This window comes from Trifolium pratense, linkage group LG3 (assembly GCF_020283565.1).
Source record: "Trifolium pratense cultivar HEN17-A07 linkage group LG3, ARS_RC_1.1, whole genome shotgun sequence".
In the NCBI taxonomy this organism is placed as follows: Eukaryota; Viridiplantae; Streptophyta; class Magnoliopsida; order Fabales; family Fabaceae; genus Trifolium; species Trifolium pratense.
In genome coordinates this window covers 52,788,834-52,805,423 of record NC_060061.1, presented here as the reverse complement: position 1 = coordinate 52,805,423, position 16,590 = coordinate 52,788,834, and the positions used below count along the sequence as shown (strand labels likewise).

The window sequence follows — 16,590 nt, the reverse complement described above, 5'->3', positions numbered from 1 at the left end:
ACCAAAGACTTGTGTGAAATCTAATGGTGTAAGTTTACATACTGCATGAATGTGCGATCACTTGACAGCAGAGAAATTGGTTAACAATAAGAAGCTAACACCAGATAGTGTCAATGCTTGAATTTGGCTAGGGCTTTGGGCTAGGACAACTCTATAGGTGTTTCATTGATCTTCAGTAAGTATTTTTCATTTATCATGTTCCAATCTGGTTTGTTAACATTATATTGTTGACCGAAAGTCTTATATGTATCTTTAGTAAGTATTTTTCTATCTTCATCTGTTATATTGTTACTTTTTTTTTTTTTTTTTGTATAGTGTATTGTGACTATTTTAATATATGAATGACGTTTTTTTTTACTAATAATATATGAATGACTTAAATTTATTTTATTGTAAGAAAATATGTATGTTTAAGTTTGTCATCACCAATGAATCAATATATCTTTATCTAGGGAGCACTTCAAGTGAGAGGAGTTGCTATTGTGAGAGATGAGAGGATTGATTAATAACCACTAGATTAAAATCAACGGTTGGCATTAAATTATTCATTAAAAATGTGACCGCACCTGATCACTCTTGCTTCAAATCTCCGTCGCCTCCTTTGTGAACGTTTGCGATTCAGATTTGGGTTAATTCTTTGAATGTAGAAAAATCTATTGACAAATTCGAAATCCGTGATATCCAATTTGTCATTCCATCTCCCATTGTCATTCTTGAACAAGGTCCTTCACCTCTTCTTTCTATCTCTCTCTAAAACAAGGGGCAGGATTGCAGGAGCACACCATAAATGCACAAGCTTTTATTTTATTAGAAATGGATACACCGACAATTCCATTGTCTCATTATCCATTGAAATTTCACAAACAATTCGATAAGTTTTTTCTATCGATTTTATTATTTCAACAAAAACCTAACACATTTAAAAATCTGCTCTTATCACCACAATCCTTTAAAATCCAAGGTTTGAATCGATATGGACGCACCATTTATCTATTTGATTAAAAAAAACTAGATCCTCTGAGAGGTGAATGAATGGGTACAAGGATATGAGGAATTTTGTGGAATAATGAAGCAGAGAGAAGACGAAGCGGTTTGTTTTTTCTGTTTCTGCAGGGTGCAGCACGCACATTGTATTTTATTTAATTTTAACCGTTGCTTTGTATCCAATGGTCAATATTTCATCCTCTCATCTCTCATAATACTCTCCTCTCACTTGATGTATTCCCTCTTTATCTATACCTATATATAAAGAGGATACACAAATTTTGGTGTGGACTTTTTATAATACCAACAATACCCCTGACTTTTGTTTTTTTGAGCAGTAAAAATCTTTTATTAACAAGTTCACCATAACATAATAGACACAGACAGACGCGGCCGCTAGTAATTAAATAAAGGTCATTCTAACTCATTGAGCATCGGTCAAGAATGTTAAAAAAAGGTAACTTTTTGCATTAAAAATAATACTTTTTATATTTTATAAATATTGACCAAGGTTTATTACTCCTCCCTTCGACCTTAATTATAAGCTAACGTTCATTTTTTAAATTCATTGAATAGATAATATCTCTGAATTATATTTATAGCCCAGATACATCTAGTTCTATACACAATAATCATAATCACAGTGTTTACTGATGATACAACAATGTTATTATTCTATCCTTAACTTCTCATCTTCTTCTTGACCTAACCTAACCCCTCAATGTAAAAGACACAGAATCTCTCTCAAACAATTTGTTGGTGGGCAAAGAAAAGGTGATCCTTGTCTTTTTTATGAGCAGTTTACTAATCCTTTATAGTATTACTGTATTTTGAGATAGCTTTAAAACCTCTTTGTTGTAGTTTTCATTTGAATACAAATTTGCACATTTATTGCTTGTAGAAAAAACAACAATGGCTTCATCCAGTGAATTGAACAGAAGAAAAACAATACATGCTGATTTATATTTACCTCTTGAATGTTGGGAATGTGTCATCAGTTTCCTCATTGACCACAATCCCAGTTTGGAATCACTCTCCCTTGTGTCCAAACAGTTTCTCTTCATCACCAACCGTCTCCGATTATCTTTCACAATATGTCATCAAACCTTCCCTTTTCTTCCTATACTATTTCGTAGATTCACCAACCTCACCTCCCTCAACCTCTCGCGCTTCTGTGGTGACCTCAACAGGCTTCTCCACAAAATCTGTCGTTTCCCATTGAAACTTACATCACTCAATCTATCAAACCAAGACATGATTCCGGCGAATGGGTTGCGAGCTTTTTCCAAAAATATTACAACTTTGACCTCTCTCACTTGTTCCAATATGAGTTTTATCTGTAGCAGTGACATTTCCCTAATTTCCGATTGTTTCCCTTTACTTGAAGTCCTCGACCTCAGTGACCCAGACCACTGCGAATTCGACGCGTCAGAACCTCTTTTATTCACTCTTTTTAAACTTCGCAAGGTTAATCTCTCTTTTCATCATTACATTGACGACAAATTGATTTTCCGCTTGTTCAAAAATTGTAAGTTACTCGAAGAGGCTATCATGTTGGACAGTTATGGTGTAACCTTTGACGGTATTGCTTCTGCTCTCCGCCAGAGACCAGCATTGAGGTCTTTATCCTTTTCCAATACTTGGGGACAAGCGAACGAGGTATACGGTGAATCTTACATTACTTCACAATTCATTGCTTCCTTGGTGAGTTTGAAGTATTTGACTTGTCTTGATTTGTTATCTTCAAATATTTCCGATGAATTGCTATTCTCTATTGCAAACGAAGGTTTACCTTTGATGAGACTTGTTCTCCAAAATTGCGCCGGCTATAGTTATTCTGGAATATTTTATTTTTTATCCAAGTGTCAACATTGCCAACATTTGGATCTTCAAAATGCTGCTTTTCTGACTGATAAACATGTTGTGGAGCTGTCTTTATTTCTGGGTGATTTGGTATCTATAAACTTGTCTCATTGTTCGTTGCTCACAATATCTGCCTTCTTTGCACTCATTAAGAGTTATCCTTCACTCAGTGATATCAAAATGGAACACACAAGTATTGGGAAAAGAAGTCTAGAGAGTTCTAAATCTTTGATGGATTTTACTTCACGCCCTCAGGTGAAGTATCTCCGTTTGGCTCACAATCCGTGGTTAACAGATGAAAACATCATAATGTTTGCTTCCATTTCCCCCAATTTACTGCTGTTTGATTTGAGCGGTTGCTGTGGCATAGAAGAAGGTGTTGCTCAAGTGTTAAGGATGTGTTGTAACATTAGACATTTGAACTTATCCCGCTGTTCAAGAGTGAAACTACTTGAAATAAACTTTAAAGTTCCCAAATTGGAGGTGCTGAACCTATCATATACAAATGTTGATGATGAAACACTTTATGTGATCTCAAAGAGTTTCCGTGGACTTTTGCAACTATTACTGGAATATTGTAATAATGTCACAGAAATGGGAGTGAAGCATGTGGTAGAAAACTGCAGGCAACTCAGATTGATAAAGTAAAATGGTTGTCATAAAGTGCTTACTAATGTTGTTGCCTCGATTGTATTTTCAAGTCCGTCATTGTGAAAGAAAAGTTGTTTTTTGTTCAGTGACATAAAGAAGAAATACTTCTCGAGTCACGGATGCCTTGTTTGCTAGCATTCATAAAGTGTTATGCTGATGTTTGAGCTCTAAAATGTAAGATGTTTTTGTTTTCAGACTTCAGAGTTACTTATGTTATTTTAACCTGTATGTGTTTTCTTCCTGCTTTTTTCACTTCCTTAATAGCAACTCTAGAATGTTGTACGGAAACAAATTGTATTTGTTTCATGTTTTGCTGTGTTCTTAATCTTATATGCCTTCTCACAATCAGGAATTTCTTAGTCTAGCATTAGTTTCAGTGAATTTTTGAGGGTCATTGAGGTTCTATGTGTTCATTACATATGTTATTTGTAGATTTTCTGGTAATTTTCAATCACACTGCATTTGTCATGTGATGCCAACAATACAGCAGCTGCATGAATTGATTTTGATATTTTGGAAAGAGGGTTTAATCCAAGAGGTGGAATAGGATTGGATTTGTTGATGAGTTTGGATAGCACTGTGTTTTTGTTCTTGTTGGGGTGCTTGATTTATGGTTCTTCTTCTTGCATTATTGGTCAATTGCCTAGATTTATGTGAATGTAGTAGTTCTGGTAGTTTTATTTGTAATTGTATAGAAACTTATTTGGTAATGAAAAAAAGATTAACCGTTTATTAAATATGGTAAATCTTGATGAGTATCAATAATATATCAAATGATTTTCAATTTTTCTAAATTTTTTTTATGGATGATATATATGATATAAATTTTCAATCTAACGGTAAATTTTGTAAAATTTATATTTGGTAGATCACTTGCCCACAATGGACCACCTGTGAAGGTGGTCCACCGTAGCATTAGCCCAATTGTTGTTATAAAAACTTATAAATTAATTTAAAAATTTATTTATTTGCATAAACAATTTTTATAAACTCAAAAATAAACAAATCCAAACAGGTCCTATATTTGATTACCCCGAAAACAAAGAAAAGCAAGGGAAAAAACTTTTTTTTCCTTCTCATTTGATTCCTTAGAAAATAGATTTACTTTTGCCTTCCTACCCATTTTTTCGTGCGCCCTACGAATCTGCCAAAATATCCCTGTCCGCTACTTAAGTAACGGACAGCCCCCTAAAAATACCTTACCTTTATAACGTACGCTACTTAAGTAGCGGACTACATTTTTCAGAAATTCTCCTTTTTATAATGTTCTCTATTTTAAGTAGCAGAAAGATAAAAAAATAAAGACGTAAGACGTGCGAATAACCGGTAGGGTGACAAAAGGAGACCTCCTTAAAAAGTTGATTCCACAACGACGTTTTTTCCGCTTTTCTCCTAATAAGTTGGGGAATAAACATAGCAAAGCCTCATTTTCTGTAAAGATGACATCAAAAGCATTAGCTCAATTACTTGTATCATGCCAAAACTAAGAAACTTCTTATATATGGTTTTTGAAAACTAGCACCAAATGCATCACTCATGTGAATGTATTTAACGGGAAAAAATACACAAAAGAATACCCAAAAATTAGGAAAAGAGAGAGCTAATTTATTGAATAAAGCGATATTAATGAACATTTCCTAATTATATGGTCAAACTCTTACCACGATAATAATTCATCATCGACTAAAGTATTCTAAAGTTAAAGTATTTTTCACTAATGTTGTAATTCAAATTAATGTCTTGAACTAAGGTAGTGTTTGGCCTGACTTTTTTCCAACTTAAAATCACTTAAAAGAAGAAGTAGGGCCAAACACTATTTCAAATAAGTACTACAATTAATAAGCAACTTATTTTTAAAGTTGAAAATTGAATAAAAAGTAGATATTTAAAAAGTTAAAAATACCAACTTAATTTCAAACACGCCTAGCTTATTTTCCTTATCCCCTCTTCGATTCCCACCCCCTGTATGTATTTTCTTTTATTTTAATTTTTTCTGACTTTGTTTCTTGCCATTTACGCTGTACCACTATCATTGAATTGTTTCTTTATCCTAGCATGTGCTTGCAGTACATTACTTTTTAGCTAATTGCTACCATTTCTTTTCTAAAGGTGCTACCTTTGTGTTTTTTTAATGAAACGTATTAATTGGAGTATTCAGTTACGTTATATTTTTATTTTTTTGTTACATGTTACTAGGGGTGCTTATGGTTCGGTTTGGATCGGTTTTGAGATAAAAACTCATCTGATCCAAAAATAAATTTATTTGCGACTCGGTCCGGTTTTGGATGACAAATAAAAAAAATCCAATCCGATCTGATCCAATTTTATGCAGTTTAATTTGGATCGGTTTTTGGATATCCAAATTATAAATTGTAATTTTTTTTTACGAAATAAATATTAAGATATAACATAATATATTAAAAATTAATATTTTGGAATGACAATTGTCAATTATATTAGAAACATATCGAAAGGTAAAAAATAAAATAAATTAAACTAACAAACAATATTAACAAAATTTAAAATAAACAAAAAATAGGATATTAACAAAATTTAAAATAAACAAAAAATAGGGAAATGCAATATATATTCATAATGATAAAAAGATAAATAAGGATTAAAATATATGTGCGATTTAGTTCGGTTTTGAAAAATCAATCCGAAATTCGATCTAGCGGTTTTCACAAAAGAAAATCCAAACACATCCAAAAATATTCGATTTTTTGCGGTTTTCGGTTTTTTTGGATCGGTTTGCGATTTTTATTTTAGATTGGTTTGGATTTGAGCATCCCTACATGTTACATTATATTTTTATTAACAAATGAAATGTTAATATTTAAATAACAGTATAAAATTGACAATAAATAAAATGAAATGGTAGTATTTAAATAATATTTTACTTATAAGTGTATTAATACTTGATTATTATGGCCTTTTAAAAAATTAAAAGATTGTTGCATTTAATAATATTTAAAGGTGTTTACTAACTATTTATTTACTACCAAACAACTTTAACTTTATCTTTTAAGTCAATATTTTCAACTTTAGCTTTAAGTTAACTTTTAAGTTCAAAAAAAGTCGGGCCAAACGAACCCTTACTATTTCTTTTATTGAAAGAGTCTCTAATCAAGAAAAAGGTAAATTTTTTAATCATTTTGTTTGCATATAATCTATTTTAAGTATTAATTTTATATTTAAATTACTTCTTGGTCAAATTTTTTACTTTGAATTTCTTTTGTGTTTTGACCAAGTATTTATTTTTTCATCATTTTGAGATATATTTAATATTTTGTTCATTTTATCATTTTCAATTTTTATTTTGTATGCAATTAAACGGGAAGAGAAGGCATTTACTTTGTAAATATTATAAAAGAAGAAAAAAGAGTAATTTTCCAATCTTTTATGTTATTTTTTCCGAAACAATAACGAAGAAACGAGGTGTCTTGAAAGTTGAAACTTGAGTCTTACGTGGTCTAAGTTTAAGTCAAAGTTAAATTTTGGATTTGGTGCATCTACCATGCCGATTTAAAAATGAATTTGAACCGTCCGATTTAAAATCTATTGTTGAGATCTTTTAATGCTGATTTTGCCAATATGTAATTAGAGACTTCCGATCTTAAACTAACGGCCAAGATAAAAAATTGTATGAAACCATGTGCTTTTTCTACGGCAGACAATCCTTCGAATTCCCAAAGTTTGCGGAAGAGAAAAAGGATTTGTGGGGTCCACAAAGAAAAATGTCTCACAATATTGTTTTGGTGTTTGAAATTTTCTACAATTTTATTTCTCAACATATTTTCATAGTTTGTTCATTGAATTGACAAACAAATTTGTACACTTCATTAAAGGTAACTGTTATAAGAGAGTTTAACACAGATACGCCAACGGTGTAAAATGTTACACCACCGTCCAATAAAAAATCATCATTTTACATTTTTCCAAGATATTTGTCCAATACTCAACGCCAACTTAAAACAAGTTTACATTGACAGTGTATACCCCTTTTTCTCGTGTTATAAATTATTAAAAAAAATAAATATATCGAATATAATCAAACTCGTGCCAAACTCGTGCAACGCGCAGGTATCACTTCTGTTATTAATGCAAAATCAAGGATTCACTAGCAGTAACTTCACATAAGCTCTTCAACAGCCAAGGTGGTAGTAGCAGCTCAACAATGTTCTATCTATGGTTACTTGCCATAAAATTGATATGCTTTTTCCCCTTTGCTTATACAGAACCACTTGATTATAGATATGCTTGTGTCGACAAATCTTCTGTTCCTCCCTCAAGCACATACCAAACCAACCTCAACAATTTGCTATCGGTATTAACATCAGATTCTGCTATCAGCAATGGTTTTGGTAACAGAACTTCAGGTAATGATCTAAATGATATGGTTTATGGACTATACTTCTGTCGTGGGGATGCGAACGCTACCCTTTGCAATTCATGCATTCAATATTCCAGCAAATTGATAAAGAAGGTATGCCCGAATAATGCATCAGCTATTTTTTGGTGTCCCTTTTGTCTTCTGAGGTACTCAAACAAGAATTTCTTCGGCAAATTAGCTGTAAGACCGAGGATTCCTATGTTTGATAAAACACAGAATTTTACTAGTGTCGGTGAATTTGATAGTGATGCAAGGATTTTGATGAATGGTTTGATACAAATGGGATCTCAAACACCTTTAATGTTCGGTACACATATGTTTAACATAAATGGTACTCAAAGAAGGTATGGTTGGGTGCAATGCAACAGAGATATTACTCGAGAGGAATGTAGAACTTGTTTGAGTAATATGCTCGACGATGTTGAAAATTGTTGTATGCAGAAGCGAGTGTGGCGTGTATTTTCGCCGAGTTGTGTTATTATGTATGAAACTCAGCCATTCCTTTTGAAAGGTATACCAGATGACGCGCTAGGATCTCAGAAAGGTATCAGTTCATCTTTTTAAGTTCTATAAGATGCAAAGATTGAATATTTATAGCCCTATATCTTGCATTGATGTTTAAGAATTTGTAACAATTTTACTGCAATGTCCTAGTAATGTATCTGTTAAAAATATTAAGTAAACCGGTAAATATTCGTAGACCATACAGTTCCCTAGATTGTTAATTTTCCGAGACTATTAATCTTCATAGGCTAGTGCTAATCAATTACACATTCAATGTATTTATGGTAACACCATTATAAATACAAGTTGTTATCTGAGCTAGACACACAGAAATTCCAATTCAATGACATCTTCTATACCTAAACTGCATTTCTGGTAACAATGACTTAACATCGAAATTGTCGTATGGCCTCCGAGTTTTCAAAAGCATTTAACTTTATGTGTCGAAATCAGATCACACAACTTGAATTTATAGCTGGTTACAACTTTACAATAAATACATTGAATGCCGAATTGATTCGCATTAACCTCGGAAGCTGTATAATCTACAAATATTAAAAGTAATCTAGAAAGTTGGGAATATTGACGGATTTACTTAATTCTATCAAATAAGATTATTATAAATTTGTTTTAGTATATTTGAATCTCCTTATGCTAACCCGAAAAACAAATGCAAACACAAAACAAATTAGTTTTACACGGCACAATATTAATAAGTGTTTCAATTTTACTCAACATTTTATCACAACTACATCACCTTGTCATGTCTTGTTAATGCAGCCAAAGAAAGGGGTGAAACAAGGTCATTGATTCAAATAATAATCATTGTTGTAACCGCAACAATAGCGGTAGCGTTATTGGCTTTCAGCAGATACTATTACAGGAGCTTAGAACGGAAAAAAGGTAAGCACTAACTCTCAAACAGTTTTTTAAGCTGAGGCTATCAATTTACCTGTATATGTATGATAATTTTTAATATTTTCAGATGAAAAAGAGATGCAAATCCTTGATGCAATGTTTTCTCAAGATCAGAGTAACAATGAGGAGAATGTGAATACTGACCTACCTATGATGCCTCTAAGTACTATTCTAAAAAGTACTAATAATTTTTCTGATAAATGTAAATTGGGGGAAGGTGGATTTGGAACTGTCTACAAGGTAATATATTAGGATATCATACAAGATACATTATATTTTTTTGTTTGATTTTACCTCTTGTGAAATTCTTACTAAGATATTTGGGAAAAATGTTTAGGGTGTTTTAGCAGATGGAAGGGAAATTGCTGTTAAAAGACTTTCGAAAACTTCGGTACAGGGCGTGGAGGAATTCAAGAATGAAGTAATGCTGATTGCCAAATTGCAGCATCGAAACCTTGTGAGACTATTGGCTTGCTGCATTAAGCAAAATGAAAAGCTTCTTATCTATGAATACTTGCGTAATTCAAGCCTTGATTTCCAGTTACGCGGTACAACACTCTCAAACAACGAAAGCACAGGTTATTACTTTTCTTTTTCTTTTGAACTGATCAATCACAGTCTTAATACATAAAGCATGAAAGAGAAGAACGGATAAAACATGAATATTAGTTTTAGTATTATGAAAGATGTATGCCAAAACATAGGTTCAAACTCTTACCGAACTATGATTTCTGCAACAGCCCCTAAGTTGTTTCTTTGAAGACTTCAATTGCAACTAGTAGGTCTAAAATGAGCTATATTGGTCCAATTTAGGTATCTTTTAAGAACCTAAATCTTTAGGTGAAGGTTATGGATTGTTGCAACCACAGATTGCGGAAAATAGCGGTTTGTTCAAATCTTGCTACCCTTACCGTGCTATAACGCCGCTATAGCAGCTATAGCAGCTATTTGACAACACTTTGGACTAAATAGTGTATTACGTAGTAATAGCGATTAGTTGATTCCGCTACGATATAGCGATATCTCCATAGACGCTATTAGACAACATTGGGTTGTTGTTCTGAACATTGGGATATGTGACCTTTCCAAACTAGCTTTTCTAAGTATTAATATGTTTATACATGTGTTAAGCTTAATAATATGGTTATAGGAAGCATCGGGATTGTTTTGGACAAATTAGTTGTAAGTGAACTAATCACACTATTCCCAAATTCACTTCTCACAAGTTTTTCCACACAGAAAATTAAAGCTCATACCTAAACAGAAACATATATTCTTGAAGTCAAAGTCAAATAAGCTAAAACAGAATAGATATTAAAACATACACCTTAACTCACAAATTTATGGTTTTCACACCAAATGGGGGAAAATTAGATAACCGAGGTGTAAGCAATCTTGATATAGAAAACCAACCTTTCAAAACACCTTTGCATGTTATTTTAACACCAAGTATCTGACTTGCATTTGCATATGACAGAATCAACACAGAAAACAAGTTTTCCATATTAAATTCCTTTCAAACAGTGTATCAGAATGATGTATTTATGGAAAATTTCGTCATATTTATTAGACTTGTATTGCTTTAAATTGTACTGTAGATACTGTAAAGGGTGCACAGTTGGACTGGAAACAACGACTAAACATTATTAATGGAATTGCTAAAGGGCTTCTGTATCTTCATGAGGACTCTAGACTCAGGGTTATTCATAGAGACTTGAAAGCTAGCAATATACTGTTAGATCATGAAATGAATCCAAAAATCTCAGACTTTGGACTTGCAAGATCATTTGGAGGAGACCAGGGGGAAGCAAATACAGTTAGAGTTGTCGGAACTTAGTAAGTATAAACTAATTTTGCTTTTATTTCATTGGACAAGTATGCATACTATTAGAATGTGGATTGAGCTTAACTCAATCATAAAAAACCGGCTTATAAGGGGAGGAATGTCCAATCTTTATAAACACTACACAGGGACTAAATCCACCCATTCACACCCAACACAATGAAGGTGTTGGAGGCTGCAATGAAGGAAAACAAAATGCCGCAATTAGGCGGATAGGGGTGGACCGCAATGGAGGCAGAATTTTCGACACATACTATGCATTCTTGTATTGCATACTTCATTACAAGGATTACATGAGTATATATAACCACATAGCATCACATTTTAAGCTTGAATCTACACTATTTGAATTCATAATGTTTCTAGTTTTTATTTTCTTCTGTCACTCTAATAAAAATTGTACGCCTCAATATGAAAAGCTCTATTTAAAAACATTTTCTCATTAAGGATTTTTTTTGCTGATGTGTTATGTTCTTATTGGTTTTGAGCAGTGGATACATGGCTCCAGAATATGTTATCGAAGGCTTGTTTTCCATAAAGTCAGATGTTTTCAGCTTTGGTGTTCTTTTGTTGGAGATCATCAGTGGACAAAGGAACAACAAAAAATTCTACCTTTCAGAGCGTGGCCAAAGCCTTCTCACATATGTAGGTTTCGTAATTTATGCTTGGATTCATTTTTCTCTTACTTATAACTAAAATGAAATGTATCAACAATTATAGGCATGGAACTTATGGAGTGAAGGAAAAGGTTTAGAATTGGTGGATCCGTTGATAGAAAACTCTTATGTGCCTAGTGAAGTTTTGAAGTGTATACAGATTGGCCTATTGTGTGTACAAGATAATGCAGCTGATAGACCTACAATGTCAAGTGTTGTTCACATGCTCGGAAGCGACAACGTGACTCTTCCCAGTCCTATATGTCCATCTTTTTCTGTTGTAAGGACTACAAGCACAATTGAAAGAGGGACTTCATCAAATGCTTCTACCTCTGTCACTGTCAATGAATTAACCCTATCCGAAGTGATGCCTAGATGATCAATATAAATGGACATGTTTTGCTTCTTAGCTTTATACAATTCAGAAAAACTATAATTTACTAGAAATACAGAATAATGTTTAGTAAGATTACATAAATTATTGGTGAAAAAAATTGTTCTGGATTTTGAAAATCTATCTATATGTATTTGATATGGCTTATATGTTATTGGGCTGGTTTTGTAACTGACTTATATTATGTTGGGCTATCCATTTGAGGTCCGATGAGAAGTCGCTACCCTCATTTGATAAATTTTTTAAACTGTTGATCATTAGGCAGTTTACATACTAAACACACTTTTCAGGTAAAGCCGTAAAGCAAAGTTCTTTCTCATCAGCAATTCTCTTCTACATGATTTCTTTAAATATGTTGTAGTTCGATATCTACATGATTTCTTTCTAGGTATATAGAAAATATTTCAACAAAACAACTAGTATTTTTTTTGACAAACAAAACAACTAGTATTATTAGAGCCTAGATAGGTATAGATATTTCCAAAAACAATTACACGGACATCCAATCACATCTCAATACTATACAACTTTTTCATATTAGTTCATAAAATATCTGTGGTAATATGTGTTTAGATTCATGCGTAAAACTTTTTACACTGACAGTACATACCAATTAAAGGCATCTCCGTCTTCTCTTCTACTAATGAAGCTTATAAATATCGCGGTTAGTTGTTGCTCCCCACCCAAAAATGACGAGCAATATCCACTATTTCTTGATTACTAACCTGAAATGTGAATGAGAAAGAAGAGAACCTTTATCAGTTAATCAAATCGCCCAGTACATGAGCAACAATATCTTGTAATACTTTCCAATAAACTATTAACTTTGCAATCAATTGCTTAGGTCCTTTATGGCTTTACCTCGTCCCATAATCAGTCTAGGCTAATGTTAACAAGTCATGCTCCAGTTTGATTCTGATAACTTTGGTCTTGCATTCCACCTCACCATAGAAGCCACCTGGTATATCATGTCCATTTTAGACAGCGCCTTGAGCAAGTTTTGATCAATTTGGTTGTTAGGTAGGATCATAGAATATATAGAGTCTGAACAGTGATAGGAGACAGCCTTGTTAGTTCTCTATCCCTAATGAATGCTTGTTCTAATTGATTCACCAATAATCACCACAAGAACATATTCCATTCTTAAAATGATGGAACCTACGTAAATCTCGCACTATAATTTCCCTTCCTGTCACAAGTGACATGTACTTGGTGGCATCATGGCAATCACCACAAACTCTTAGATTCTTCCTTACATGTATTGTTGTACCAGGGCTTGTATTCAAAAGTCCAAATGCAATGGCAAGCCTCTCACTATGACTACTAAGCAATTGCTCCTTCACGTCTTCTTCCACGTCATGAATTGAATCGGTATCCGGCACATAACCAGCATCCCTGATCTTATCTCCAAGAGCCTCAAGAAAAGCATAGATTCTTTTAGATTGAGGATGATTCGTACTTCCTGAGTAGAATGCATGAACTTCATTTCTCAGCTCCACTAAACTGCAGCCTGGAGTTTTCTGGAGCCCCTTTTTCTCCATGGCTATTCTCACCTTGGCCACTTTGTCCCACATTGAAGCAGAGGCATACATGTTTGCAAGAAGCACATGATACCCACCGTCATCTGGATCTAACTCAAATAATTTGTCTGCAGCTTTTTCACCCAATTCGACGTTGTTATGAATTTTGCAAGCACCTAACATTGCCCCTAAAACAGTAATCCCTGGTTTGATAGGCATCTCCTGAATAAAATTCCAAGCATCATCCAGCTTGCCGGCACGTCCAAGGAGATCAACGAAAGCACTATAGTGATCCATTGCAGGCTCCAAGCCATAATCTTCCTTCATGCTTCGGAAGAAATGGAGTCCCTCTTCCACGAGACCCGAGTGACTACAAGCTGAGATAACAGAAAGAAATGTGGTATCATTTGGCATAACAGATTCGTTCTGCATATCGTTAAAGAGATCAAGAGCTTCTTTTCCATGGCCATGTGTCCCATATCCATCGATCATCGTGTTCCATGTTATCACATGTCTCTCTTGCATCATGTCAAAAAGCTTCCTCGCAGTTTGAATGGCTCCACATTTTGCATATGTGTCAACGAGAGCAGTAGAGACAAAGACATTATTGTTCATATAAGTTCTTATTGCAAGTCCATGAACCCACTTAGCCTTCCGGGTAACCGATAAATTTGCTAGAGCAGTAATTACGGCCACTAAAGTAAAACAGTCAGATTTAATGTCTTTAGATTGCATCATATAGAACAGACTTAGAGCCTCGTTAACACAGCCATTTTGAGCATAACCTAATATCATGGCATTCCACGTGACATTTGTTTTCTTCTTCAAATTATCGAAGATTGAGGCAGCAACATCAACCCTCTTACACTTCGAATACATCGATATTAAAGAGTTCATAACTGGCACTTCAAAATCAAGTTTCTTCTGAATCACTAATTTATGAACAAATCTTCCTCGCTCAAGATCACCTAAATCAGCACAAGCATGCAAAGCAGCCATCACCGCAACTCGTGTAGGTTCAACTCCTTCATCCAACATCTTCATAAAAGTAGCACACGCTTCTTCAGATTTTCCAACTTGTGCATAACCATCAATGATCGTATTCCACGAAACAACACACTTATTGTTCATCCTCTCAAAAATCAACCTTGCAGTCCTTTCACACCCGCATTTGAAGTACATATCCAAAAGCGCATTTGTAAAACTAACCTTAGACTCAAATCCTAATCTGAGAGCATAACCATGAATCGACCTTCCGATTCTCAAATCCTTTAAATCCGCCACAGCAGGCAAAACACTAGCCAATGCAACAGAATCCGGCTTTAAGTCACCTTCCTGCATCTGAAAAAACAAATCCAAAGCTCTCTCATGAAAACCATTCTGCGCATATCCCGCAACCAAACTAGTCCAAGATACCAAATCCTTCTCCGACATTCTCTCAAACACTCTATACGCATCATCGATCTCCCCACATTTCACATAAAAATTCATAACACCAATCATCGAAAACAAATTATACTCAAACCCATTAACTATCACTTGTCCATGAATCTCTCTACCCTTTTCAAGTTCCAATTTTTTCCCACACAATTGCAATAAATAAGCAAAATCATACACCACAGGCATAACCTCATCATTTTGCATCCTAAGATAAAAACACAAAGTATCACATAAAGTTGAGTTTTTTGCATACCCTTTAAGCATAGTATGGTAAAGAGCATCTTTTTTGTGTTCAACAGTCTCAAATACATGAAGTGCTTCATTGATGGTGCCATATTTGAAGAACAAGTTTATGAGCTTGTTGTGAAACAAATGGTCATTGTAGAGACCGGTTTTAATGATGAGGGGAAGGATTTGATGAAGGTGTTTTGTGGAAGTGCAGTGGTCTAAGAGTGTAAGTGAAGGGTGTGTGTTTGTTTTGTAGAAATGAGTGGTTGTTGTTGTGTTGGGTAAGGTTGAAGGGTTTAGAGCAAAGGGTTGCAACATTCTTTTTCTGTTTCCTTAAAGACAGTGTGAGTGAGTTAAGGGTCGTTATTCGTTATTAAGTCCTGTTACATATTTTATCTTGTTTATTATCCAAGAAGAATCTAATGTTTTTTTAAGGTAAAATTACGCAATTGTCCTATTAAATGAGTACTCAATCTATGGAACACCTCAATCCAACCTATAGATAGTCATTTTTGTGGTCCGACTCTCAATGAAAGTTAGGACTTAAGCATATGAGGAGATTTAAATTTCAAAGGCTAATTCAATATGTGGAAGAACCTTATAACTTAAATACCACATCAAACACTTTTATCAAACACTTTTATCTGAACATTTTTATCTTTTGAGTATTTTTTTTTTTATGAATATCATTTACGTTACATACTATTTGTATTGTTAGTATTTAAGTTATGCTCTTTTCGCCCAGTTGTCATTTATGTTACATTCGAGATTCCTCGAATTTGTAAACCACAACTTTTATTTTGCAATAGAGATAAAAATCAAAATAAATCAGGAAATTTTGTAAGGACGAATACATCCGTTTTTATTTTTTAGATGATTCGCTAATTTTAAATATGAAAGATTAATTTAACACTAAAAATTAGTATTTAACTAAAATTATTACGATGATTTTTTATTTTTTTTCACGACTAGTATCCAGCCTACTGAACCGTTTAATCTTAGTTCGAAGATCAATTATGTTGTGGCATCAAGTGGTTCCAGCCCCCTCCTGATCGTAGTTGCGGGTATCGAACTATGTACCTCCCTACCAAGTCTAGCAATAATCATCACTGACCAACTAACTATTGATATTATTACGATGATTTTTTTGGTTTATAACCTTCTGGTTCCTAGGGGAAAGAGACCTTAATAGTCCA

General features: G+C 33.7%; 3 protein-coding genes across 3 annotated transcripts; 2 read left to right on the top strand and 1 right to left on the bottom strand.

Annotated features, from left to right (window-relative positions):
* Window positions 1-1,894: 1,894 nt before the first annotated feature.
* LOC123914058 lies at window positions 1,895-3,558 on the top strand. Its single transcript, XM_045965031.1, has one exon. It carries the CDS (start codon window positions 1,897-1,899, stop codon window positions 3,493-3,495), a length of 1,599 nt encoding a protein of 532 aa, XP_045820987.1. The 5' UTR covers window positions 1,895-1,896; the 3' UTR covers window positions 3,496-3,558.
* Window positions 3,559-7,675: 4,117 nt separating this feature from the next.
* LOC123915385 (cysteine-rich receptor-like protein kinase 10) lies at window positions 7,676-12,231 on the top strand. Its single transcript, XM_045966507.1, has 7 exons — window positions 7,676-8,435; window positions 9,176-9,298; window positions 9,381-9,553; window positions 9,651-9,861; window positions 10,912-11,149; window positions 11,648-11,801; window positions 11,877-12,231. Exons 1-7 carry the CDS (start codon window positions 7,676-7,678, stop codon window positions 12,189-12,191), a joined length of 1,974 nt encoding a protein of 657 aa, XP_045822463.1. The 3' UTR covers window positions 12,192-12,231.
* Window positions 12,232-12,552: 321 nt separating this feature from the next.
* LOC123914054 (pentatricopeptide repeat-containing protein At1g11290, chloroplastic-like) lies at window positions 12,553-15,783 on the bottom strand. Its single transcript, XM_045965027.1, has 2 exons — window positions 13,068-15,783; window positions 12,553-12,931 (listed from the first exon to the last, which is right to left on the bottom strand). The coding sequence occupies exon 1, from the start codon at window positions 15,710-15,712 to the stop codon at window positions 13,316-13,318; it is 2,397 nt and encodes a 798-aa protein (XP_045820983.1). The 5' UTR covers window positions 15,713-15,783; the 3' UTR covers window positions 12,553-12,931; window positions 13,068-13,315.
* Between the last annotated feature and the right edge of the window lie 807 nt (window positions 15,784-16,590).

What these genes read in the sequence shown, in the direction of transcription:
- LOC123915385 (XM_045966507.1), top strand. Translation starts at nt 7,676, where the DNA reads ATGTTCTATCTATGGTTACTTGCCATAAAATTGATATGCTTTTTCCCC. An exon ending in GAGCTTAGAACGGAAAAAAG is followed by an intron (nt 9,299 to 9,380) that starts GTAAGCACTAAC and finishes TAATATTTTCAG; the next exon opens with ATGAAAAAGAGATGCAAATC. An exon ending in CCTTGATTTCCAGTTACGCG is followed by an intron (nt 9,862 to 10,911) that starts GTACAACACTCT and finishes ATTGTACTGTAG; the next exon opens with ATACTGTAAAGGGTGCACAG.
- LOC123914054 (XM_045965027.1), bottom strand. Translation starts at nt 15,712, where the DNA reads ATGTTGCAACCCTTTGCTCTAAACCCTTCAACCTTACCCAACACAACA.
- LOC123914058 (XM_045965031.1), top strand. Translation starts at nt 1,897, where the DNA reads ATGGCTTCATCCAGTGAATTGAACAGAAGAAAAACAATACATGCTGAT.